The following is a 26,800-nucleotide window of genomic DNA, read 5'->3' as shown; positions in this document are numbered from 1 at the left end:
GGTGTGTAATGGGGAGGATGTATAACGGGCGGGTGTATAACGGGTGGGGTTTGTAATGGGGAGTGTGTATAATGGGGAGGGTTTATAACGGGCGGGTTTGTAACGGGGCGGGTGTATAACGGGTGGGGTTTGTAATGGGGAGTGTGTATAACGGGGAGGGTTTATAACGGGCGGGTTTGTAACGGGGCGGGTGTATAACGGGTGGGGTTTGTAACGGGGCGGGTTTACAACGGGCAGGTTTAGAACACACGGGGTGTAAAATGGGCGTGGGATTTAACAGGCGGGTTATAACGGGGGGGTGTATAATGGGTAGGGTGTATGTTGGGCAGGTTTATAACGGGGTGGGTTTATAACGGGGCGGGTGTGTAACAGGGCGGGTGTGTAACGGGGCGGGTGTGTAACGGGGCGGGTGTGTAACGGGCAGGATTTATAACGGGCGGGTTTGTAACGGGGCGGGTGTATAACGGGTGGGGTTTGTAACGGGGCGGGTTTAGAACACACGGGGTGTGAAATGGGCGTGGAGTTTAACAGGCGGGTGTATAACGGGGGGGTGTATAATGGGTAGGGTGTATGTTGGGCAGGTTTATAACGGGCGGGTGTAAAATGGGCGGGTGTGTGACGAGCAACAGAGTCATTATCACTGGCTGTCTGCCACTGGTAAACGTTATAATCAGCCCCAGATTTATAAAGTGCCATCTCATGGCCTCAGGACATCGTAAAGTGCTTCACATTATTTACTTTATAAGTTCAGTCACTGTCCTGCAGGCAACTTGTGGACAGCAAGGTCCAACAAAGAGTAACCTGGTTTTGGTGTTGTTTGAGGGAAAAATGTTGGCCCCGGTCACTGGGAGAACTCACCGCCCATCTTTTAATTGTGCGTTGGGACCTTTAACAGCCACCGATACAGGACGACCGGATCTCAGTTTATCGTCTGACCTGAGGAGCATGATCTTCGATGACGCAGAGTTGCCTCAGAGTCTCGGTCGAGATTCTGTGCTCAAATCCTGGAGTAAACATTGAATCCACAACCTTCTGACTCAGAAGCGAGAGTGCTGACATTGAACCAAGATGATGTTTAAATGTTTCAAAGCTCTCGCAAGTAACAAAACACTTCACTCAGTTATGAACTTGATAAATTTTATTTCATCAGAAGAGTAACAGCAGATTTATAATTTAGTTTTACCCATATTTACAGTATTGAAACAAATGGTACATCTTGTACTGCAGTCCAGTTTACGCAAACCAATAAAACACGTACTAATGCACACAAAACAAATAGCAAATGCTCCATTTAATCTGTTCTGATGAAGCACATTTCTCTGACACAGTCCTCTTTCACTAAGTTTTAAACTGGAAGGAGGGAAGAATCATAAGCAGCAAATTCCAAGACTAGCAATCGATCCCACTGAACTCGGAAATTACACTCAATATTTCTCTGAGGTTGAAACCGCTGATTAGAGTTAAAAACACAGGCCTGACTCTCTTGTTTTCACTTTAGTCCCGGTGGCACCCTGGCTCAGTGAGACTAGAACAGACTGCATCCGCGACACGTCTTTGGACTGTTTGCTGATCTTGGAGTTCAAATCGCACAGGTGTAACACGCGGCCCCACTCCGAGTCTGAACCCAGCTCCCGATCTTCACTCACATCTGGTTCTTCAGCTGCCCTAAAACAGGATGCAAAAGAACAACAATTTGATTCCTGTTTTGTTCTGTCTTTAAGGATTTCACAACCTATTAAAAAAATATATTTTTAGTGCTGTCTGATTTTTATTCTAATTTATATTAAACTATTTAAATAACATGAGCAGTGATGTCACAGATATTATATAGAATTACATAGAATTTTACAGCACAGAAACAGGCCATTCGGCCCAACAGGTCTGTGCCGGTGTTTATGCTCCACACGAGCCTCCTCCCTCCCTACTTCATCTCACCCTATCAGCATATCCTTCTATTCCTTTCTCCCTCATGTGTTTATCCAGCTTCCCCCTGTGGGAGCGAGTTCCACATTCTCACCACTCTTTGGGTAAAGAAGTTTCTCCTGAATTCCCGATTGGATTTATTAGTGACTATCTTATATTGATAGTCCCTAGTTTTGGACTCCCCCACAAGCAGCATTGCACGGGAAGTAGAGAGTAAAGTTCCTGATTGCACGCTCCCAGCTGGGGGCCTCGTATTTTGCCAGTGCTTACGGTGAAGCTGGGCTCACAGATTGAGGGTTTCCCTTCCAAGTGAGCAGCAGGCTCCCGCTTTCCTGATTTGGGCTACAGGTGAGTGAGGCGTTAAGCCAGGAGCATGCAATCAGGAAGTTTATCTTTAGTTCCCTTCCTCGTGTGTTGATCTTTGTTTAAGTGACAAGATCTATAGTGGGCTGGACACCTTTTCATTGCCAGTGCAGCCATTAGGGAATATTTCAGTACCTTGCAGTAACAGAAGGAGTAAAGTTAATGGAGTTTATTTCACCAGTGACAGCTGTGATAATTGGGGATTGTGGGAGTTGGTCGGGTAAAGCAGATTAACAGTAAAATTCCTAAACCCAATTTGTACATTTCTGTCAATCGAACCGCTCCCAATTTGTAGAGTCATTATATCCGTGTGTACAGATATTATAATTGTCACAATTTGACCTCAGAAAATTTTTGTAGTAAGTTCTATGAAATCCTCTGTAATGAGTTTATTATTAGAAACAACACAGGACATTTACAGTACGGACGGATTCTACAGGGGAAGAAAATGCTTAACCACAATTGACCATCGAGGCAGAGACTATAACAACATACGGGAATTGTGTAACTATTTGAAAAGGAAGAGCAGTAATAAGCAAGCACGGGGATAGGCATGATGGGCTGAATGGCTCATTCTGTAAATTTTATAATCCACAAACTTACAAATTTGCTGTTATTTCTGAACATAATCTATTTATTACACAAAGCAAAATACTGTGGATGCTGGAAATCTGAAATAAAAACAGAAAATGCTGGAACCACTCAGCAGGTCGGAGAGAGAAACAGATACCGTTTCAGGTCAATGACTTTTCATCAGAGATGGTTGTGATGAAATGTCATGACCTGAAATGATAAGCCTGCCATCCATTTATTACACTGATCTACACGAGCACCATTTATATTCTCTGTGTTACAGACAACATCATCAAACGCTGAAAGACATTTCAAACCGTTCAGCAGAGTTCACATTTTTCTTTTAGTAATAATTCTAATACACAGATTTCTGTACACAGGCACATCAACAGAACTACACTCGTGAGGGGTAACTTTGCAAATCTCCGCTCCCCATGCTGCCTCGCCAGACACGAGTGCAACTCAGAGAGGGGTCTATAAGACTAGAGGGTGGATTCTGTGACTTGCTACTGTTCCCTGTGCTAAATGACCCCTGTACAGTTTGTAGCAAGGAAGAGAGAAGAATAGTTTACTTAACTGTTGTAGGTTGTAGCAATGCTGCTTTATGTTTGTACTTCATGACGTGTTGGAAAGAAAAAAGCAAAATAGAAGTTACACAACAGGACTTCGGAAATAACGAGCTGAATTTACAGCAATGACACATTTATATCGGGGTAAATCTCGACTCTGTGACAGTGTAAAACAGGTGATTATTTCCATTGACTTCAGTGGAAATAAAAATGGGGAGAGATTTAAAACATTTGCCGATTCGCTTTTACACTTAAAACATTAACAGCAAAAATTGAGTTATCTAAAGTAGTTTATTTTTAAGCAATAACTGCACACCTCCACTGTCAGAGTGACATTAAAAAATCAACTTTTACACTTTGCAATATCAGGAGATTATATCGCAGAGACTAAGAGGTACCTAAGTCTCAGAGCAATATACAAGATTGTAATCGGATTGAGGCTGTAGATTATATCCTAAACCCTGGGTGAATTGAAAGGAATCATTGGCAGTCTGCTGATTTCTGAGATTAGACTCGAATGTATTCACTGATGTGTTTTGAGTGATGATAATCAGCCTGTCTTATCTGTTTGTGGGATTTCTAGGGGTCTAGTTTGCTGACACCAGCTGTTACTTGGCCCCATGTGTAACATCACAAAAAAAATTAATATCTATTTACATTAGTGAAATCACAAGCTGCTGAAATCAGCATTAATGGAGCGGAAATTGATTTGTGTCAGTCGATGTATTCCCCATTAACCCCGACATTCAGCCCACTGCCACTCTCACAGGGCTCTCCAGTGCCACCAGTTTCAGGCAATGACGCCCTTTTAAAATGTAAATCAGTGCCCTAGGATGTACATAATCGTCAGGAGTGGACTGGCAATCGTGACAGGTAAGACGCACGTTAGTTTTGTGGGGACAGGAGGAACAGGCAGACCTCTACAGGCCCCACAAAAACACTCCAGGGACCGCTGACAGCCTGGGCTCCACCCTCGGGCTATTCCCCCCCTCCCCCTCCAGTGTCCCAGGGCCCACCTGCTGCTATCAGAGGTCCAGTCGGCCGGCACTCGCATGGGACCAAATCAAGCCACCTGCCTCAGGACAATCGTCCGGCCTCCGCAGATCAAAGGTCAGACAGAAAGGAGGGAGTCTCACACTCACCGGGGGAGTCTCACACTCACCGGGGGAGACTCACCATCACCGGGCGAGACTCACACTCACCGGGGGAGACTCACAATCACCGGGGGAGACTCACCATCACCGTGGGAGACTCACCATCACCGGGGGAGTCTCACACTCACCGGGGGAGACTCACCATCACCGGGCGAGACTCACAATCACCGGGGGAGTCTCACCATCACCGGGAGAGACTCACCATCACCGGGCGAGACTCACAATCACCGGGGGAGACTCACTATCACCGGGGGAGACTCACTATCACCGGGGGAGTCTCACACTCACCGGGGGAGACTCACAATCACCGGGGGAGTCTCACCATCACCGGGAGAGACTCACCATCACCGGGCGAGACTCACAATCACCGGAGGAGACTCACAATCACCGGGGGAGTCTCACCATCACCGGGAGAGACTCACCATCACCGGGGGAGACTCACAATCACTGGGGGGAGACTCACAATCACCGGGGGAGTCTCACAATCACTGGGGGAGACTCACAATCACCGGGGGGAGACTCACAATCACCGGGGGAGTCTCACAATCACTGGGGGAGACTCACAATCACCGGGGGGAGACTCACAATCACCGGGGGGAGACTCACAATCACCGGGGGAGTCTCACAATCACCGGGGGGAGACTCACAATCAACGGGGGAGTCTCACAATCACCGGGGGGAGACTCACAATCACCGGGGGGAGTCTCACAATCATTGTGAACTGTGTTCCTGTGAAGCACCTTGGGATGTTTTTACTACATTAAAGGCGCTATATAAATACAAGTAGTTGTTGTTGAAACACAACTTGCATCTTTGATTTTGTAGCGATACCGTTAAATATTCGCTAATACTCGTGGGCTGGTTAAGATTTCTCAGCTGATATTTCGGCAGATCGGGAGGGGGTGGGAACAGAAAATTCAGTTTTTATAAATGTTCAAAATTATGACGGGTTTGGATACAGTAAATAAGGAGAAACTGTTTTCAATGGCAGAAGGATCGGTAACCAGAGGGACACGGATTTAAGGTAATCGGCAAAAGAACCAGAGGGGGAGATGAGGAAACATTTTTTTACGCAGCGAGTTGTTCTGATCTGGAATGCGCTGCCTGAAAGGATGGTGGAAGCAGATTCAATAATAACTTTCAAAAGGAAATTGGATAAATACTTGAAAAGGAAAAATTTGCAGGGCTACAGGAACTAATTGGATAGATCTTTCTAAGAGCCGGCACATGCACGATGGGCCGAATGGCCTCCTCCTATGAAATTTCTTTGGTTTCGCTTCCACCTTCGAAGGGGCCGTCGTGCCCCAACCCTATCTTGAGAAAAAAATAGGCTGACAGCACTTTAAGGGCAGGCGGCGGCTCTTTAGTCGCTGCTGGTCCCTGATATTCTAGCCCTAATCCTAGTGGCAATCCCAATGCAAAGTGCCATAAAAACATCTAACTGAGTGGGCCCTTGCTTTATTGAGCACAAGTGCAGGTCACAGCTGACCCAGGACCACATTTGCAATCTCTTTCCCTTTCAGGTGCTGACTGACTGACTTTGTACTTGCAGTGTTTTCTGGTTTTTGTTTTAGGTGTCAATCATTCCCAATTTTCCTTCAACATCTAAATTGGGAATTCTGTTGAGTGTGCACAGTAAATACAATGACTAATATTTAATTCCATAAGGCCTTGCTACAAGAGGGAAGGAAGGGAGGACTAATTTGCGTTTCCATAGCGTCTGCCATGACCTCAGGATGTCCCAAAGTGCTTTACAGCCAATCAAGTACTTTTGAAGTGTAGTCACTGTTGTAATGTAGGAAACGCAGCAGCCTGTTTACACACAGCAAGATCCCACGAACAGCAATGTGATAATGACCATCTGTTTTTAGTGATTTTGGTTGAGGGATAAACACAGGCCAGGACACTGGGGAGAACTCCCCTGCTCGTCTTCAAAATAGTGCCATGGGATCTTTTACATCCATCTGAGAGGGCAGACGGGGCCTCGGTTTAACATCTCATCCCAAAGACGGCACCTCTGACAGTGCAGCACTCCCTCAGTACTACACTGGGAGTGTCGGCCTGGATTTTGTGCTCCAGTCTCTGGAGTGGGCCTTGAACCCATGACCTTCTGACTCAGAGGCGAGAGAGCTGCCCACTGAGCCCCAGATAACATCCTCTTGTTCAGTCTCTCATCAATAAATTCAATCCAATACTTAAAAATATTGCAATTTAGTTAACAAAGCAGATTATTAACCTGAGTACTATTTACTCCCTATTTACTGAGCACTAAAATTGTATATTAAAAAAGCAGTAGAATGTAGCAGAAAGTTTACAAAACAAGAACACATAATTATCCTAAGAAATTGTAACAATAGAAAGTGGGAAATATTAATAAGGCAACATACACATAGCCAATCACATCGGCAAAGGGTTGTTTGTAGAAAGCCTCATCCAGAATCCTAGGAAGATCAGGATGTTGGTTGTATGTAAAGTCCATGGGACAGCAGCAGGCAGAGAGAGATAATGTGATTAAACATTGCACAAATAAACACATCCCAGAAAGGGCCTGAAATTCCTGCGGCCAGAAAAGGGGGCGAGTGGGAGCGCCGCCCACCGGGGGGGGGAGGGGGACCAGAATTTAGGGCGGGACCCGGTTCCGCTGGGTTCCACGTCAGCTAACATCTGCCCTGGAGGAGGGGGGAAGTGGGCGAGTCCTTCACTCACCACTGTACTTCAGGGGTGCTTGTCTCGGGGAATTCCAGGGCCCCCCGGGAATCGTCACCATTGGGTCCAATGGAACTCTCGCCAGCTGAAAATATTAATGTTCTTCCTGGGCAGCACTTTACTGTAACTGAGGTCCCTCTTTGCCTATTCCTAGGCCCCAGGCCTGCCCCTGGAGTGGCGCATTGCCGCTCTGATTCTTCAGGCTGCTGTCAGGGTGATCTTCATGTTTGGGCCCTTGCAGGCGTGGACTACCCGCCCCGTGTGTGGGACAGAGCCCGTGTGTGGGACAGACCCCGTGTGTGGGACAGAGTCCGTGTGTGGGACAGAGTCCGTGTGTGGGACAGACCCTGTGTGCGGGACAGACCCTGTGTGTGGGACAGAGCCCGTGTGCGGGACAGACCCCGTGTGTGGGACAGACCCTGTGTGTGGGACAGACCCTGTGTGCGGGACAGAGTCCGTGTGTGGGACAGAGTCCGTGTGTGGGACAGACCCTGTGTGTGGGACAGACCCTGTGTGCGGGACAGAGTCCGTGTGTGGGACAGAGTCCGTGTGTGGGACAGAGTCCGTGTGTGGGACAGACCCTGTCTGTGGGACAGAGCCCGTGTGTGGGACAGAGTCCGTGTGTGGGACAGACCCTGTGTGTGGGACAGAGCCCGTGTGCGGGACAGACCCTGTGTGTGGGACAGAGCCCGTGTGCGGGACAGAGCCCGTGTGTGGGACAGACCCTGTGTGTGGGACAGAGCCCGTGTGTGGGACAGACCCTGTGTGTGGGACAGAGCCCGTGTGTGGGACAGACCCTGTGTGTGGGACAGACCCTGTGTGTGGGACAGAGCCCGTGTGTGGGACAGACCCTGTGTGTGGGACAGAGTCCGTGTGTGGGACAGAGCCCGTGTGTGGGACAGAGCCCGTGTGTGGGACAGACCCTGTGTGGGACAGACCCTGTCTGTGGGACAGAGCCCGTGTGTGGGACAGACCCTGTGTGTGGGACAGAGCCCGTGTCCGTGTGCGGGACAGAGTCCGTGTGTGGGACAGACCCTGTGTGTGGGACAGACCCTGTGTGCGGGACAGAGCCCGTGTGTGGGACAGACCCTGTGTGTGGGACAGACCCTGTGTGTGGGACAGACCCTGTGTGTGGGACAGAGTCCGTGTGTGGGACAGACCCTGTGTGTGGGACAGAGCCCGTGTGTGGGACAGAGTCCGTGTGTGGGACAGACCCCGTGTGTGGGACAGACCCTGTGTGTGGGACAGAGTCCGTGTGTGGGACTGAGTCCGTGTGTGGGACAGAGTCCGTGTGTGGGACAGACCCTGTGTGTGGGACAGAGCCCGTGTGTGGGACAGAGCCCGTGTGTGGGACAGAGTCCGTGTGTGGGACAGAGCCCGTGTGTGGGACAGAGTCCGTGTGTGGGACAGACCCTGTGTGTGGGACAGAGTCCGTGTGGGGGACAGAGCCCGTGTGTGTGGGACAGAGTCCGTGTGGGGGACAGAGCCCGTGTGTGTGGGACAGAGCCCGTGTGTGTGGGACAGAGTCCGTGTGTGGGACAGACCCTGTGTGTGGGACAGAGCCCGTGTGCGGGACAGACCCCGTGTGTGGTACAGACCCCGTGTGTGGTACAGACCCTGTGTGTGGGACAGAGTCCGTGTGTGGGACAGACCCCGTGTGTGGGACAGACCCCGTGTGTGGGACAGACCCTGTGTGTGGGACAGAGCCCGTGTGTGGGACAGAGTCCGTGTGTGGGACAGACCCCGTGTGTGGGACAGAGCCCGTGTGTGGGACAGAGCCCGTGTGTGGGACAGAGTTCGTGTGTGGGACAGAGTCCGTGTGTGGGACAGACCCCGTGTGTGGGACAGAGCCCGTGTGTGGGACAGAGCCCGTGTGTGGGACAGAGTTCGTGTGTGGGACAGAGCCCGTGTGTGGGACAGAGTCCGTGTGTGGGACAGAGCCCGTGTGTGGGACAGAGCCCGTGTGTGGGACAGAGTCCGTGTGTGGGACAGAGCCCGTGTGTGGGACAGAGCCCGTGTGTGGGACAGACCCTGTGTGTGGGACAGAGTCCGTGTGTGGGACAGAGCCCGTGTGTGGTACAGACCCTGTGTGTGGGACAGAGTCCGTGTGTGGGACAGACCCCGTGTGTGGGACAGACCCTGTGTGTGGGACAGAGCCCGTGTGTGGGACAGAGCCCGTGTGCGGGACAGAGCCCGTGTGCGGGACAGAGCCCGTGTGCGGGACAGAGCCCGTGTGCGGGACAGAGTCCGTGTGTGGGACAGAGCCCGTGTGTGGGACAGAGCCCGTGTGTGGGACAGAGCCCGTGTGTGGGACAGAGTCCGTGTGTGGGACAGAGCCCGTGTCTCTTGGCAATGGGTGGCCAGGAGTTCTGCTCCACCACTATCAGAAAGAACCTTTCAGTGTTTTACCTGAATTGGCTGCAGGTTTATGAGTAAATACACATAAATACAGTGGGATGAGTACACGAGGGAGAGAGGAATAGAAGGTGAGGCTACGGTCCCGGGGATGCGGGAGTTCGATTATGTGGAGAGACCGGAGAAGCTGGGATTGTTCTCCTCAGAGCAGAGAAGGTTATGGGGAGATTTAATCGAGGTGTTCAAAATCATGAAGGGTTTTGATAGAGTAAATAAGGAGAAACTGTTTCCAGTGGGAGAAGGGTCAGTAACCAAAGGTAATTGGCAAAAGAGCCAGAGGAGAGATGAGGAAACATTTTTTTACGCAGGGAGTTGTTCTGATCTGGAATGCGCTGCCTGAAAGGGCGGTGGAAGCAGATTCAATAATAACTTTCAAAAGGAAATTGGATAAATACTTAAAGGGAAAAATTTGCAGGGCTCTGGGGAAAGAGCAGGGGAGTGGGACTAATTGGACAGCTCTCTCAAAGAGCCAGCACAGGCACGATGGGCTGAATGGACTCATTCTGTGCCGTATCATTCTGTGATTCTATGATAGGCTGAGATGAAGTGGGGAGGGAGGAGGCTCGTGTGGAGCATAAACACCAGCATGGACCAGTTGGGCCGAATGGCCTGTTTCTATGCTGTACATTCGATATAATTGCACGGTTGGGGAGAGGGGAGGATTCACTAAACTGTGTACATGGTCACCCCACGTCTGAATGGTACGATTTAATTCTTCTCCTGTCCTTTTCGTACGTTCATAAAATTTATACCTCAAGGACTGAACAAGTGAAGAAACACAACAACTACTTTCAGCAAGAGCCTGCCGCCGGGAATATCCTCGGGGCTAACTCCTGCTCCCTCGACGTATCTCCGGCTGAAGTTCGGCGCAAACCCCCTTTAAACGGGTAAATGACGTATCTGCTGAAGTTACGACGGCAAAGCAGAAGACGCCCCGAGGAAATTCGCAGCCATATCTGAGACTCCCTTGTTGGCCTACGGACCAATGGCCTGTGTACAAGTCTGTTTTATTAAAACAGCGCAATATTTACTGAGGAATCTTTGTTATTTCGTCCAGAGATGTCCCTGTTCGTTAAAATTCAGCGTTAATGCCTATAATTCCACAGTATATGAAGAAACTGAGAGTATCAGCTCGCACAGTGGAGCATCCCCCTAACGTATTATGGAATGGGATCCGATCCCTTCAATACAGTTCAGAAATGAAATAAAACAAACAAAAAAGTAGGAAAGAAGCCAAGGACCCACAGAGCCCGCGGAAACGGTGAGCTGTGTCCAGAGGCTCGCGGTTCGTGCACAGATATCTTTTCACTGGTGAAAAAAAATGGAAATAAAAAGAAAACCAAATGCAGGTGTTAAATAAATAATCTGGCTCCATTGCCTGACTCCACTTTCCCATAAATGCCCCTCCATTCTGGGAGGGGAGCGATGGATGTACCAGTCAGGAACACTCAGAGGTCTGATAAGCTGCTGCCATCTGTGGAACTGTGATCTGGGGGGGGCGGGTGAGTAATTGCTGGGACCAGAGAACCACATTCTAAGACGCTGGAGAGATTGATGTAATGAGAGGGCGAAGTCGACAATGACTTCATCCCAGGCGGAATCGGAACTGGGAACCGTCGTGAACTTGGCTTGAGTAGATTGTACTTTTAGGAAAATTCCGATTCACAAGTGAGTGATACAATCAATAAAATGCAGAGTTTATTCGGAATGTTTCCCTTCTGGTAACTTGGGACAGAAGGAAACAAACATCGTATTCAAATGCTAACGACTAGGTAGTTTGGTTAAGAAATCGTCACAGAAGTTTCCCTCAACACTTTGTCTAACAAAGAAGGCAAAGAATTGGCCCACCAGGTTGGAAGCATGTATTTTTTTTAATGGCTGACACAAGCAAAATCCCCAGTACTTCCCCATGGGAAAGGAGAAATTTGGACTGGGAGTCACCTGGCCCACTCCTGATCCACTCCTGATCCACTCCTGGTTCACTCCTGGGTACCTTGCAGTACATTGCCTCCATGTAGTACATGGCCCCTAATCCATGCCACTCCTCACTGGAGGGTGTCTGATTGTGGAATCAGCCCTCTGTTGGCAAATAGTTGAAATTTACTGTATTTCAAATTTGGCTGAGTTTATCTTTGAATGGACAAAGTAATATAACGGAAGTTACAAAGGGGAGAGGAAATCTGGAACTCTCTCCCCCAAAAAGCTGTTGGGGCTGGGGGTCAATTGGAAATTTCAAAACTGAGATTGATCGATTTTTGTTGGGTAAGGGGATTAAGGGTTACGGAACCAAGGCAGGTAGATGGAGTTAAGATACAGATCGGCCATGATCTAATTGGATGGCGGAACAGGCTGGAGGGGCTGAATGGCCTCCTCCTGGTCCTATGTTCCTTGCTGAATTATTTGCTTTTTTTTTTAACTGTGGGTTTTGGAATATTATTGGTTTGACATCATTCAAGAAAAGTTGAGCGTAATTCTCATACAAAAAGAAAAGGTTTGGGTAACTGTGACATAATTTGAAAACCGACCTGAAGGCGACAGAAAGGTGCAGGACACTCAATACAACGAGTTTACTGTTTGATTCATCACAACACTGAGCTCTAGGCAACACGTGACTACCTGTTAGTGGTTTTCATTTCTTTGAGGTGCTCCTCTTGTTGGACATGCCAATCCTCCAATTCTTTCTTGGCTTTCTCTCTCCACTTCAGTTCTGCTTCACGAGAGTTGGCATCTGAGGAGTTCAAAGGTGAGAATAACTCCATGTTTCAAACAGAGTTTATTGGGAGAAGGTTTCCCATCATTCCTGCAGAGGTCACCACATGGAGTCTCTGGGTAACACTATCGGCCTGATATTGGGGTCCCAGCACAGTCGCTGTGGGGGGTAACACTGTCGGCCTGATATTGGGGTCCCAGCACAGTCGCTGTGGGGGGTAACACTATCGGCCTGATATTGGGGTCCCAGCACAGTCGCTGTGGGGGGTAACACTATCGGCCTGATATTGGGGTCCCAGCACAGTCGCTGTGGGAACCACAAACAAGCCGACACTAGGAGGGGAAATTGAGAATTCTGGACCTACTAGCTCAAGATTGTGAATGGCCATAGAGACCACCTGAATTCACCCAGTCCCACCAGGCAAAGTGGACCTGAGTCAGAGAAGGACTGATGAGCTATAGTAGAGTTATACTGACCACTTTAACTGCTACATGGGAGGTTCAGCTATACCATTGCTGCTAAACAGCATGGCTCCTGCATGCTAATAAATAGAACATTAATTTTAAAACAAAATATAGTATCATGCATCACTCTCTATATTTTTATGTCATTCTACATCAGTCCTGTGATGTTATGTGACACTTTCAACTCTGATGTCACTACCAGCTGTATCACCCTGTCAACTGTGCCTCTTATAAACCTCACCTCCAGTCCCGGGTAAGCAACTCAAACAAACAAGCTTCACTAACAAACATGGGGGAAGCTGGAAAATTATGGGGAGCTCACCCCCGATTTCCCTACATCCACTCTCGGTGGTGAAGCTCCACAGATGTTAACCCTAGAAATGTTCCCTGGAATATTTGCTAAAGAAAACAATGTCTAGCAATGATGTAAGCAAATAGTTCACCCAATAATGAAGTTACTGCCTGTATCCGATGGTCAGTTATCCATTACACTCTGATTCATTGTCTCATATACACAAAAAACAAACTGACAGTACAGACTACTGAACAAATTATTTAACTGCCTCATTTGCAAAATGTATCAAATTATTGGCACCGGATCTAATTTTCTAAACTCTACTGAGTTATTGGAATGGCCTGAATTAGGGCTTCTCCTGAAACTAATCAGATCTCCAACTCCTTGACCCACCAGTAATGCGATCAGAAATCGATTTGGAAGTTGTGGAATGAACGGAAATGAGATGCATGCCCTTGTTATTGGCTGTTAACAGTAAGGTTTCATATAGGCACTGACTCCATTTTTTTGTACTAGTCAATCACTGTGACGTTTCACAGTGGGCGGCTTCGATAAGCTGCAATTTCCTCCAATTAAATATTGGAAAAGATCGAAGCCATCATCTTCAGCCTCCGCCACAAACTCAATTCCCCATCCACCAACTCCATCCCCCTCCCTGGCCACTGTCTGAGGCTGAACCAGATGTTCGCAATCAGCACCTCCCAAACCCACCACCTCTACCACCTAGAAGGACAAGGGCAGCAGGAGACTGGGAACAACACCACCTCTGTGCTCGCTGACCTACACTGGCTCCTCGTCCCCCACTGCCCATATGGGGAGCTGCAAAGTTCGATGTGTCTAACTATGTAAAGGCTGAGAGGCCCTTTGACGTTTTTGATCTGGGTTGGAGCTGCGACGGTCTGACTCTCTCCACTTCTCCTGCTGTCCCCCCCTCTTCACCACCCCCACCCCCCCCAGCTCTAGTGGGAAACAAAGAAGCTCATGGTGCCTGCTAGTGATACGTAGCTCAGGGAAACCCCCTCCACCCAACTACTGAACATCTGGTGGGGTCAGTGGCAGAGGCTTCCAATTCACCACAATTGGGTTTTCTGCCCTCAAGTCAATGACAGACAGACTACTCTACGCCGCAGACAGACTACTCTACGCCGCAGACAGACTACTCTACGCCGCAGACAGACTACTCTACACCGCAGACAGACTACTCTACGCCGCAGACAGACTACTCTACGCCGCAGACAGACTACTCCAAGCCGCAGACAGACTACTCTACGCCGCAGACAGACTACTCCAAGCCGCAGACAGACTACTCTACGCCGCAGACAGACTACTCTACGCCGCAGACAGACTACTCTACGCCGCAGACAGACTACTCTACGCCGCAGACAGACTACTCCAAGCCGCAGACAGACTACTCTACGCCACAGACAGACTACTCTACGCCGCAGACAGACTACTCGACGCCGCAGACAGACTACTCCAAGCCGCAGACAGACTACTCTACGCCGCAGACAGACTACTCTACGCCGCAGACAGACTACTCTACGCCGCAGACAGACTACTCCAAGCCGCAGACAGACTACTCTACGCCACAGACAGACTACTCCAAGCCGCAGACAGACTACTCTACGCCACAGACAGACTACTCTACGCCACAGACAGACTACTCTACGCCGCAGACAGACTACTCCAAGCCGCAGACAGACTACTCTACGCCGCAGACAGACTACTCCAAGCCGCAGACAGACTACACTACGCCGCAGACAGACTACTCCAAGCCGCAGACAGACTACTCTACGCCGCAGACAGACTACTCCAAGCCGCAGACAGACTACTCTACGCCGCAGACAGACTACTCTACGCCGCAGACAGACTACTCCAAGCCGCAGACAGACTACTCTACGCCGCAGACAGACTACTCTATGCCGCAGACAGACTACTCTACGCCGCAGACAGACTACTCTACGCCGCAGACAGACTACTCCAAGCCGCAGACAGACTACTCTACGCCGCAGACAGACTACTCCAAGCCGCAGACAGACTACTCTACGCCGCAGACAGACTACTCCAAGCCGCAGACAGACTACACTGCGCCGCAGACAGACTACTCCAAGCCGCAGACAGACTACTCTACGCCGCAGACAGACTACTCCAAGCCGCAGACAGACTACTCTACGCCGCAGACAGACTACTCTACGCCGCAGACAGACTACTCCAAGCCGCAGACAGACTACTCTACGCCGCAGACAGACTACTCCACGCCGCAGACAGACTACACTGCAGACAGAGTATACTGCAGACAGACTACTCTACACCACAGACAGAGTACACTGCAGACAGACTACACTGCAGACAGACTACACTGCAGACAGACTACTCTACACCGCAGACAGACTACTCGACGCCGCAGACAGACTACTCTACGCCGCAGACAGACTACTCTACGCCGCAGACAGACTACTCTACGCCGCAGACAGACTACTCCACGCCGCAGACAGACTACTCTACGCCGCAGACAGACTACTCTACGCCGCAGACAGACTACTCTACGCCGCAGACAGACTACTCCAAGCCGCAGACAGACTACTCTACGCCGCAGACAGACTACTCTACACCGCAGACAGAGTACACTGCAGACAGACTACACTGCAGACAGACTACACTGCAGACAGACTACTTTACACTGCAGACAGACTACTCTACAACGTAGACCGCTAACCTAACCATCTCTTGAAAGTAATTTACCAATTGATTATTGATTGCTCACCCAACTCTTCCAAATGCTTTATTTGTTCTTCTCTCCATTTCCGGATACTGTCTGGCTCCTGGTGCAGTCGATCAGCTTGTGAAATAGCTGCGTATGAATCAGCATCGTTCTCCTATCAAAAGAGGAATTAAAATAAACGGAGCAGTTGATCCCACCCGAATTATGTTATGAAGCAAACGGAATGGAATAGACCAACTGAAATTCCCGGGACTGGGAAGCAGGTGCCAGGACTAGATCCTGATGGAAAGGCACTCTGGCACTTTTCCAATGTCGATTGGCCTAAGGCAGCTGTGAGGGATAGCCGCAAATTTGAATTCGAGTCCTTCCAGCACTTGTTCTCACTTCAATTGCTGCCCCTGGTACACGGTGTCAAGGTGCTGCCCCTAGTACACGGTGTCAAGGTGCTGCCCCTGGTACACGGTGTCAAGGTGCTGCCCCTGGTACACGGTGTCAAGGTGCTGCCTCTGGTACACGGTGTCAAGGTGCTGCCCCTGGTACACGGTGTCAAGGTGCTGCCTCTGGTACACGGTGTCAAGGTGCTGCCCCTGGTACACGGTGTCAAGGTGCTGCCTCTGGTACACGGTGTCAAGGTGCTGCCCCTGGTACACGGTGTCAAGGTGCTGCCTCTGGTACACGGTGTCAAGGTGCTGCCCCTGGTACACGGTGTCAAGGTGCTGCCTCTGGTACACGGTGTCAAGGTGCTGCCCCTGGTACACGGTGTCAAGGTGCTGCCCCTAGTACACGGTGTCAAGGTGCTGCCCCTGGTACACGGTGTCAAGGTGCTGCCCCTGGTACACGGTGTCAAGGTGCTGCCCCTGGTACACGGTGTCAAGGTGCTGCCCCTGGTACACGGTGTCAAGGTGCTGCCCCTAGTACACGGTGTCAAGGTGCTGCCCCTAGTACACGGTGTCAAGGTGCTGCCCCTGGTACACGGTGTCAAGGTGCTGCCCCTGGTACACGGTGTCAAGGTGCTGCCCCTGGTACACGGTGTCAAGGTGCTGCCCCTGGTACACGGTGTCAAGGTGCTGCCCCTGGTACACGGTGTCAAGGTGCTGCCCCTGGTACACGGTGTCAAGGTGCTGCCCCTGGTACACGGTGTCAAGGTGCTGCCCTTGGTACACGGTGTCAAGGTGCTGCCTCTAGTACACGGTGTCAAGGTGCTGCCCTTGGTACACGGTGTCAAGCTGCTGCCTCGAGTACACGGTGTCAAGGTGCTGCCTCGAGTACACGGTGTCAAGGTGCTGCCCCTGGTACACGGTGTCAAGGTGCTGCCCCTGGTACACGGTGTCAAGGTGCTGCCTCTAGTACACGGTGTCAAGGTGCTGCCCCTGGTACACGGTGTCAAGGTGCTGCCTCTAGTACACGGTGTCAAGGTGCTGCCCCTGGTGCACGGTGTCAAGGTGCTGCCCCTGGTACACGGTGTCAAGGTGCTGCCCCTGGTACACGGTGTCAAGGTGCTGCCCCTGGTACACGGTGTCAAGGTGCTGCCCCTGGTACACGGTGTCAAGGTGCTGCCCCTGGTACACGGTGTCAAGGTGCTGCCCCTGGTACACGGTGTCAAGGTGCTGCCCCTGGTACACGGTGTCAAGGTGCTGCCCCTGGTACACGGTGTCAAGGTGCTGCCCCTGGTACACGGTGTCAAGGTGCTGCCTCTAGTACACGGTGTCAAGGTGCTGCCCCTGGTACACGGTGTCAAGGTGCTGCCTCTGGTACACAGTGTCAAGGTGCTGCCACTGGTACACGGTGTCAAGGTGCTGCCCCCGGTACACGGTGTCAAGGTGCTGCCCCCGGTACACGGTGTCAAGGTGCTGCCCCTGGTACACGGTGTCAAGGTGCTGCCCCTGGTACACGGTGTCAAGGTGCTGCCCCTGGTACACGGTGTCAAGGTGCTGCCCCTGGTACACGGTGTCAAGGTGCTGCCTCTGGTACACGGTGTCAAGGTGCTGCCCCTGGTACACGGTGACAAGGTGCTGCCCCTGGTACACGGTGTCAAGGTGCTGCCCCTGGTACACGGTGTCAAGGTGCTGCCCCTGGTACACGGTGTCAAGGTGCTGCCTCTGGTACACGGTGTCAAGGTGCTGCCCCTGGTACACGGTGTCAAGGTGCTGCCCCTAGTACACGGTGTCAAGGTGCTGCCTCTGGTACACGGTGTCAAGGTGCTGCCCCTGGTACACGGTGTCAAGGTGCTGCCCCTGGTACACGGTGTCAAGGTGCTGCCCCTGGTACACGGTGTCAAGGTGCTGCCTCTGGTACACGGTGTCAAGGTGCTGCCCCTGGTACACGGTGTCAAGGTGCTGCCTCTGGTACACGGCGTCAAGGTGCTGCCCCTGGTACACGGTGTCAAGGTGCTGCCTCTGGTACACGGTGTCAAGGTGCTGCCCCTAGTACACGGTGTCAAGGTGCTGCCCCTGGTACACGGTGTCAAGGTGCTGCCCCTGGTACACGGTGTCAAGGTGCTGTCCCTAGTATACGGTGTCAAGGTGCTGCCCCTGGTACACGGTGTCAAGGTGCTGTCCCTAGTACACGGTGTCAAGGTGCTGCCCCGAGTACACGGTGTCAAGGTGCTGCCCCTGGTACACGGTGTCAAGGTGCTGCCTCTAGTACACGGTGTCAAGGTGCTGCCCCTGGTACACGGTGTCAAGGTGCTGCCCCTGGTACACGGTGTCAAGGTGCTGCCTCTGGTACACGGTGTCAAGGTGCTGCCCCTGGTACACGGTGTCAAGGTGCTGCCCCTGGTACACGGTGTCAAGGTGCTGCCCCTAGTACACGGTGTCAAGGTGCTGCCCCTGGTACACGGTGTCAAGGTGCTGCCCCTGGTACACGGTGTCAAGGTGCTGCCCCTGGTACACGGTGTCAAGGTGCTGCCCCTGGTACACGGTGTCAAGGTGCTGCCCCTGGTACACGGTGTCAAGGTGCTGCCCCTGGTACACGGTGTCAAGGTGCTGCCCCTGGTACACGGTGTCAAGGTGCTGCCTCTGGTACACGGTGTCAAGGTGCTGCCCCTGGTACACGGTGTCAAGGTGCTGCCCCTAGTACACGGTGTCAAGGTGCTGCCTCTAGTACACGGTGTCAAGGTGCTGCCCCTGGTACACGGTGTCAAGGTGCTGCCCCTGGTACACGGTGTCAAGGTGCTGCCCCTGGTACACGGTGTCAAGGTGCTGCCCCTGGTACACGGCGTCAAGGTGCTGCCCCTGGTACACGGTGTCAAGGTGCTGCCTCTGGTACACGGTGTCAAGGTGCTGCCCCTGGTACACGGTGTCAAGGTGCTGCCCCTGGTACACGGTGTCAAGGTGCTGCCCCTGGTACACGGTGTCAAGGTGCTGCCCCTGGTACACGGTGTCAAGGTGCTGCCCCTGGTACACGGTGTCAAGGTGCTGCCCCTGGTACACGGTGTCAAGGTGCTGCCTCTGGTACACGGTGTCAAGGTGCTGCCCCTGGTACACGGTGTCAAGGTGCTGCCCCTAGTACACGATGTCAAGGTGCTGCCCCTGGTACACGGTGTCAAGGTGCTGTCTCGAGTACACGGTGTCAAGGTGCTGCCCCTGGTACACGGTGTCAAGGTGCTGCCCCTGGTACACGGTGTCAAGGTGCTGCCCCTGGTACACGGTGTCAAGGTGCTGCCTCTTGTACACGGTGTCAAGGTGCTGCCCCTAGTACACGGTGTCAAGGTGCTGCCTCTAGTACACGGTGTCAAGGTGCTGCCCCTGGTACACGGTGTCAAGGTGCTGCCTCTAGTACACGGTGTCAAGGTGCAGCCCCTGGTACACGGTGTCAAGGTGCTGTCTCGAGTACACGGTGTCAAGGTGCTGCCCCTGGTACACGGTGTCAAGGTGCTGCCCCTGGTACACGGTGTCAAGGTGCTGCCCCTAGTACACGGTGTCAAGGTGCTGCCCCTGGTACACGGTGTCAAGGTGCTGCCCCTGGTACACGGTGTCAAGGTGCTGTCCCTAGTACACGGTGTCAAGGTGCTGCCCCTGGTACACGGTGTCAAGGTGCTGCCCCTAGTACACGGTGTCAAGGTGCTGCCCCTGGTACACGGTGTCAAGGTGCTGCCCCTGGTACACGGTGTCAAGGTGCTACCTGTGGTACACGGTGTCAAGGTGCTGCCACTAGTACACGGTGTCAAGGTGCTACCTGTGGTACACGGTGTCAAGGTGCTGCCCCTGGTACACGGTGTCAAGGTGCTGTCCCTGGTACACGGTGTCAAGGTGCTGCCCCTGGTACACGGTGTCAAGGTGCTGCCCCTGGTACACGGTGTCAAGGTGCTGCCCCTGGTACACGGTGTCAAGGTGCTGCCCCTAGTACACGGTGTCAAGGTGCTGTCCCTGGTACACGGTGTCAAGGTGCTGCCCCTGGTACACGGTGTCAAGGTGCTGCCTCTGGTACACGGTGTCAAGGTGCTGCCCCTAGTACACGGTGTCAAGGTGCTGCCTCTGGTACATGGTGTCAAGGTGCTGCCCCTGGTACACGGTGTCAAGGTGCTGCCCCTGGTACACGGTGTCAAGGTGCTGCCCCTGGTACACGGTGTCAAGGTGCTGTCCCTAGTACACGGTGTCAAGGTGCTGCCCCTGGTACACGGTGTCAAGGTGCTGCCCCTGGTACACGGTGTCAAGGTGCTGCCCCTGGTACACGGTGTCAAGGTGCTGCCCCTGGTACACGATGTCAAGGTTCTGCCCCTGGTACACGGTGTCAAGGTGCTGCCCCTGGTACACGGTGTCAAGGTGCTGCCCCTGGTACACGGTGTCAAGTTGCTGTCCCTGGTACACGGTGTCAAGGTGCTGCCTCGAGTACACGGTGTCAAGGTGCTGCCCCTGGTACACGGTGTCAAGATGCTGCCCCTGGTACACGGTGTCAAGGTGCTGTCCCTGGTACACGGTGTCAAGGTGCTGCCTCGAGTACACGGTGTCAAGGTGCTGCCCCTGGTACACGGTGTCAAGGTGCTGTCCCTGGTACACGGTGTCAAGGTGCTGCCTCGAGTACACGGTGTCAAGGTGCTGCCCCTGGTACACGGTGTCAAGATGCTGCCCCTGGTACACGGTGTCAAGGTGCTGTCCCTGGTACACGGTGTCAAGGTGCTGCCTCGAGTACACGGTGTCAAGGTGCTGCCCCTGGTACACGGTGTCAAGGTGCTGCCCCTGGTACACGGTGTCAAGGTGCTGCCCCTGGTACACGGTGTCAAGGTGCTGTCCCTGGTACACGGTGTCAAGGTGCTGTCCCTGGTACACGGTGTCAAGGTGCTGCCCCTAGTACACGGTGTCAAGGTGCTGCCCCTAGTACACGGTGTCAAGGTGCTGCCCCTGGTACACGGTGTCAAGGTGCTGCCCCTGGTACACGGTGTCAAGGTGCTGCCTCTGGTACACGGTGTCAAGGTGCTGCCCCTAGTACACGGTGTCAAGGTGCTGCCCCTGGTACACGGTGTCAAGGTGCTGCCCCTAGTACACGGTGTCAAGGTGCTGCCCCTGGTACACGGTGTCAAGGTGCTGCCACTGGTACACGGTGTCAAGGTGCTGCCCCTGGTACACGGTGTCAAGGTGCTGCCCCTGGTACACGGTGTCAAGGTGCTGCCCCTGGTACACGGTGTCAAGGTGCTGCCCCTGGTACACGGTGTCAAGGTGCTGCCCCTGGTACACGGTGTCAAGGTGCTGCCTCTGGTACACGGTGTCAAGGTGCTGCCTCTGGTACACGGTGTCAAGGTGCTGCCTCTGGTACACGGTGTCAAGGTGCTGCCCCTGGTACACGGTGTCAAGGTGCTGCCCCTGGTACACGGTGTCAAGGTGCTGCCCCTGGTACACGGTGTCAAGGTGCTGCCCCTGGTACACGGTGTCAAGGTGCTGCCTCTGGTACACGGTGTCAAGGTGCTGCCCCTAGTGCACGGTGTCAAGGTGCTGCCCCTGGTACACGGTGTCAAGGTGCTGCCCCTGGTACACGGTGTCAAGGTGCTGCCCCTGGTACACGGTGTCAAGGTGCTGCCCCTGGTACATGGTGTCAAGGTGCTGCCTCTGGTACACGGTGTCAAGGTGCTGCCTCTGGTACACGGTGTCAAGGTGCTGCCCCTGGTACACGGTGTCAAGGTGCTGCCCCTAGTACACGGTGTCAAGGTGCTGCCCCTGGTACACGGTGTCAAGGTGCTGCCCCTGGTACACGGTGTCAAGGTGCTGCCCCTGGTACACGGTGTCAAGGTGCTGCCCCTGGTACACGGTGTCAAGGTGCTGTCCCTGGTACACGGTGTCAAGGTGCTGCCCCTAGTACACGGTGTCAAGGTGCTGCCCCTGGTACACGGTGTCAAGGTGCTGCCCCTGGTACACGGTGTCAAGGTGCTGCCCCTGGTACACGGTGTCAAGGTGCTGCCCCTGGTACACGGTGTCAAGGTGCTGCCCCTGGTACACGGTGTCAAGGTGCTGCCTCTGGTACACGGTGTCAAGGTGCTGCCTCTGGTACACGGTGTCAAGGTGCTGCCCCTGGTACACGGTGTCAAGGTGCTGCCCCTGGTACACGGTGTCAAGGTGCTGCCCCTGGTACACGGTGTCAAGGTGCTGCCTCTGGTACACGGTGTCAAGGTGCTGCCCCTGGTACACGGTGTCAAGGTGCTGCCCCTGGTACACGGTGTCAAGGTGCTGCCTCTGGTACACGGTGTCAAGGTGCTGCCTCTGGTACACGGTGTCAAGGTGCTGCCCCTGGTACACGGTGTCAAGGTGCTGCCTCTGGTACACGGTGTCAAGGTGCTGCCTCTGGTACACGGTGTCAAGGTGCTGCCCCTAGTACACGGTGTCAAGGTGCTGCCTCTGGTACACGGTGTCAAGGTGCTGCCCCTGGTACACGGTGTCAAGGTGCTGCCTCTGGTACACGGTGTCAAGGTGCTGCCCCTGGTACACGGTGTCAAGGTGCTGCCCCTGGTACACGGTGTCAAGGTGCTGCCCCTGGTACACGGTGTCAAGGTGCTGCCCCTAGTACACGGTGTCAAGGTGCTGCCCCTGGTACACGGTGTCAAGGTGCTGCCTCTGGTACACGGTGTCAAGGTGCTGCCCCTGGTACACGGTGTCAAGGTGCTGCCTCTGGTACACGGTGTCAAGGTGCTGCCTCTGGTACACGGTGTCAAGGTGCTGCCCCTAGTACACGGTGTCAAGGTGCTGCCCCTGGTACACGGTGTCAAGGTGCTGCCCCTGGTACACGGTGTCAAGGTGCTGCCTCTGGTACACGGTGTCAAGGTGCTGCCCCTGGTACACGGTGTCAAGGTGCTGCCCCTGGTACACGGTGTCAAGGTGCTGCCCCTGGTACACGGTGTCAAGGTGCTGCCTCTGGTACACGGTGTCAAGGTGCTGCCCCTGGTACACGGTGTCAAGGTGCTGCCCCTGGTACACGGTGTCAAGGTGCTGCCCCTGGTACACGGTGTCAAGGTGCTGCCCCTGGTACACGGTGTCAAGGTGCTGCCTCTGGTACACGGTGTCAAGGTGCTGCCCCTAGTACACGGTGTCAAGGTGCTGCCCCTGGTACACGGTGTCAAGGTGCTGCCCCTGGTACACGGTGTCAAGGTGCTGCCCCTGGTACACGGTGTCAAGGTGCTGCCCCTGGTACACGGTGTCAAGGTGCTGCCCCTGGTACACGGTGTCAAGGTGCTGCCTCTGGTACACGGTGTCAAGGTGCTGCCCCTGGTACACGGTGTCAAGGTGCTGCCCCTCGTACACGGTGTCAAGGTGCTGCCTCTGGTACACGGTGTCAAGGTGCTGCCCCTGGTACATGGTGTCAAGGTGCTGCCTCTGGTACACGGTGTCAAGGTGCTGCCCCTGGTACACGGTGTCAAGGTGCTGCCCCTGGTACATGGTGTCAAGGTGCTGCCCCTGGTACACGGTGTCAAGGTGCTGCCCCTGGTACACGGTGTCAAGGTGCTGCCTCTGGTACACGGTGTCAAGGTGCTGCCCCTGGTACACGGTGTCAAGGTGCTGCCCCTGGTACACGGTGTCAAGGTGCTGCCTCTGGTACACGGTGTCAAGGTGCTGCCCCTGGTACACGGTGTCAAGGTGCTGCCCCTGGTACACGGTGTCAAGGTGCTGCCCCTGGTACACGGTGTCAAGGTGCTGCCCCTAGTACACGGTGTCAAGGTGCTGCCTCTGGTACACGGTGTCAAGGTGCTGCCCCTGGTACACGGTGTCAAGGTGCTGCCCCTAGTACACGGTGTCAAGGTGCTGCCCCTAGTACACGGTGTCAAGGTGCTGCCCCTGGTACACGGTGTCAAGGTGCTGCCCCTGGTACACGGTGTCAAGGTGCTGCCCCTGGTACACGGTGTCAAGGTGCTGCCCCTGGTACACGGTGTCAAGGTGCTGCCCCTAGTACACGGTGTCAAGGTGCTGCCCCTGGTACACGGTGTCAAGGTGCTGCCCCTGGTACACGGTGTCAAGGTGCTCCTTCCACTGGGACATGTGCCCTTGTTGCATCACAAGGTGGAGTCACCTCCCCAAAATACTGGAGGATGAGAAGTCACTCTCGGTGCAGAGGCTGAGGGAGGACAGCAGCGAGGATATCTCGGTGAGAAACCTGGTGTGGGGTTCGGGTGGGCGGTAGAAAGTGAGGATTTTAAAGTGGAGGCGAGAGGGATGGAACAATGGGAGGTGTTTCAAGGAGCAAAAGGTTCCGGAGGAGTAAGGGGACAGACCAAGCTGAGATTTGGTGATAAGGACCACACTTGTTTATTTGTTTCAACCACTAACAGGTTAAATAATCGGTGCTATAAATACTCGTGATCAGGCACTTGGGGTATTGTGTAAGTTAAAACATTCTGGTCGTTGTGCAGATCAGGATAAGAAAAGGTGGAGCAGCCTCACTGCTACTGGCAGGCCCCCAAATCATTCGTGACCGAGCCTCATTTAAATACAGGATGCGAGTTGGTAAATTCCTGCTCTCCTGTGGCCAAACTGCCCTCTGCTCCACGATCATCCTGCAATGCAAAGATAATCCCGGGCTTCTTTTCTGCACTACAAACTGTCTTCTTAAACCCCTCTCCCCTGTCCCCTCAAACCCTCACCTCCAACAAGTGCGAGGAGCTCATGGACTTCTTTGTCATTAAGATTGAGACCATCTGTTGAGTTACCTCTGCCATATCTCACCCTTCCAGGCTTGTCTTCGGAAGGTTCTGGAGATCCTCGTGAATTGCTAAGTTCAGGTTGGCCATGCTTTAATTGTACTCATGAGCTGTATGTGTTTCCCTGGGTTTTTGGAGTGGGTATATGTGCCACAGCGGGAATCTATTAATCTATTGATTTTAATGTTCCAGTTATGATTCTCATTGCGGCATTAAATTGCGGAATGAGAGATTTGGTATGTGAGCTGTCCGCCCGGATAGTGCAAAATATTCAGCGGTTGATTATACCAGTGCGAGAGTGGCTGGGGTAGAAATTCATCAGTGCTTGGTTTCGGGAACAAAGTTGGTGACAGGACTTCAACCGGTGCCCGAACTGGGGCCGAAATTGGGCCTTGGGCCTCATCGAAATAATCATGATTTTGAACACCTCTATTAAATCTCCCCGTAACCTTCTCTGCTCTAAGGAGAACAACCCCAGCTTCTCCAGTCTCTCCACATAACTGAGGTCCCTCATCCCTGGTATAATTCTAGTAAATCTCCTCTGCAGCCTCTCCAATTGCAGCATCAATGTGAGGTAAAACTACCTGAAACCAGACACTGCAATTGTGGTATAGATTTTTTGCAAGGTGCAGATCTGATGAGTGAAATGGCCTTTGTTTGGTCCACATTTTCTTATATTCCTAAAAATCACTGGGGAAATTTCATCTGCTTGCTTTTGAAGCAAAATCATCAATTCATTCTTTATACTCGTGGTTCGGGTTCACTAATAAGCTTCTGCTCATCCTCAGTATGTTAAACTGCAGCACGTGTAATTACAATTAGTCTTTGACCAATCAAGGGCAGCGTGGGCGATTTGCAATCCCAACTGGGAAGCCATGCTCACCGTCAGAGAATTTACAGAGAATGACAGAGAAATACATAGAATTACAGAGAATGACAGTGAATGTACAGAAAATTACAGAGAATTACATAGAATGACAGAGAATTACAGGGAATATACAAAGAATTACAGCGATATACAGAGAATGTACATGGAATTACAGAGAATGGCAGAGAATGTACAGAGAATGACAGAGAATGTACTGAGAATGAACAGAGAATTACAGAAAATTACAGAGAATTACAGAGAATGTACAGAGAATGAACATAGGAACAGGAGTAGGCCATTCAGCCCCTCGTGCCTGCTCCGCCATTTGATAAGATCATGGCTGATCTGTGATCTAACTCCATATACCTGCCTTTGGCCCATAGCCCTTAATACCTTTGGTTGCCAAAAAGCTATCTATCTCCGATTTAAATTTAGCAATTGAGCTAGTATCAATTGCCGTTTGCGGAAGAGAGTTCCAAACTTCTACCACCCTTTGTGTGTAGAAATGTTTTCTAATCTCGCTCCTGAAAGGTCTGGCTCTAATTTTTAGACTGTGCCCCCTACTCCTAGAATCCTCAACCAGAGAATGTACAGAGAATTACAGAGAATGTTAGGAAAATTACAGAGAATTACAGAGAATTTGTAGAGAATGACAGAATGTACAGAGAATATACAGAGAATCACAGAGAATGTACAGAGAATGACAGAATGTACAGAGAATGTACAGAGAATCACGGAGAATTACAGATTTATCTAGCTTCCCCTTAAATGCACCTATGCTATTCACCTCAACTACTCCTTGTAGTAGCGAGTTCCACATTCTCACCACTCTCTGGGTAAAGAACTTTCTCCTGAATTCCCTATTAGATTTATTAAAAACATAAAAACATAAGAAATAGGAGCAAGAGTAGGCCATATGGCTC

The 26,800-nt window shown here is 52.4% G+C and overlaps 1 protein-coding gene across 2 annotated transcripts in view; it reads right to left on the bottom strand.

Annotated features, from left to right (window-relative positions):
* Positions 1-1,165: 1,165 nt before the first annotated feature.
* LOC137306629 (clathrin light chain A-like) overlaps positions 1,166-26,800 on the bottom strand; it is a 50,934-nt gene continuing 25,299 nt past the window's right edge. The window contains exons 3-6 of one of the 2 annotated variants that reach the window (XM_067975978.1): positions 15,937-16,048; positions 12,320-12,431; positions 3,437-3,472; positions 1,166-1,665 (exon numbers count right to left, since the gene is read on the bottom strand). In XM_067975978.1, the coding sequence (XP_067832079.1) occupies positions 1,461-1,665; positions 3,437-3,472; positions 12,320-12,431; positions 15,937-16,048 (465 nt within the window). In that variant the 3' untranslated portion in view covers positions 1,166-1,460. The remainder of the gene's footprint in view (positions 1,666-3,436; positions 3,473-12,319; positions 12,432-15,936; positions 16,049-26,800) is intronic. The other variant, XM_067976054.1, reaches the window with a different exon arrangement.

This window comes from Heptranchias perlo, chromosome 1, assembly GCF_035084215.1.
Source record: "Heptranchias perlo isolate sHepPer1 chromosome 1, sHepPer1.hap1, whole genome shotgun sequence".
Taxonomy (NCBI): domain Eukaryota; kingdom Metazoa; phylum Chordata; class Chondrichthyes; order Hexanchiformes; family Hexanchidae; genus Heptranchias; species Heptranchias perlo.
The sequence above is the reverse complement of the archived record's forward strand: the minus strand, read 5'-3'. Positions and strand labels throughout refer to the sequence as shown.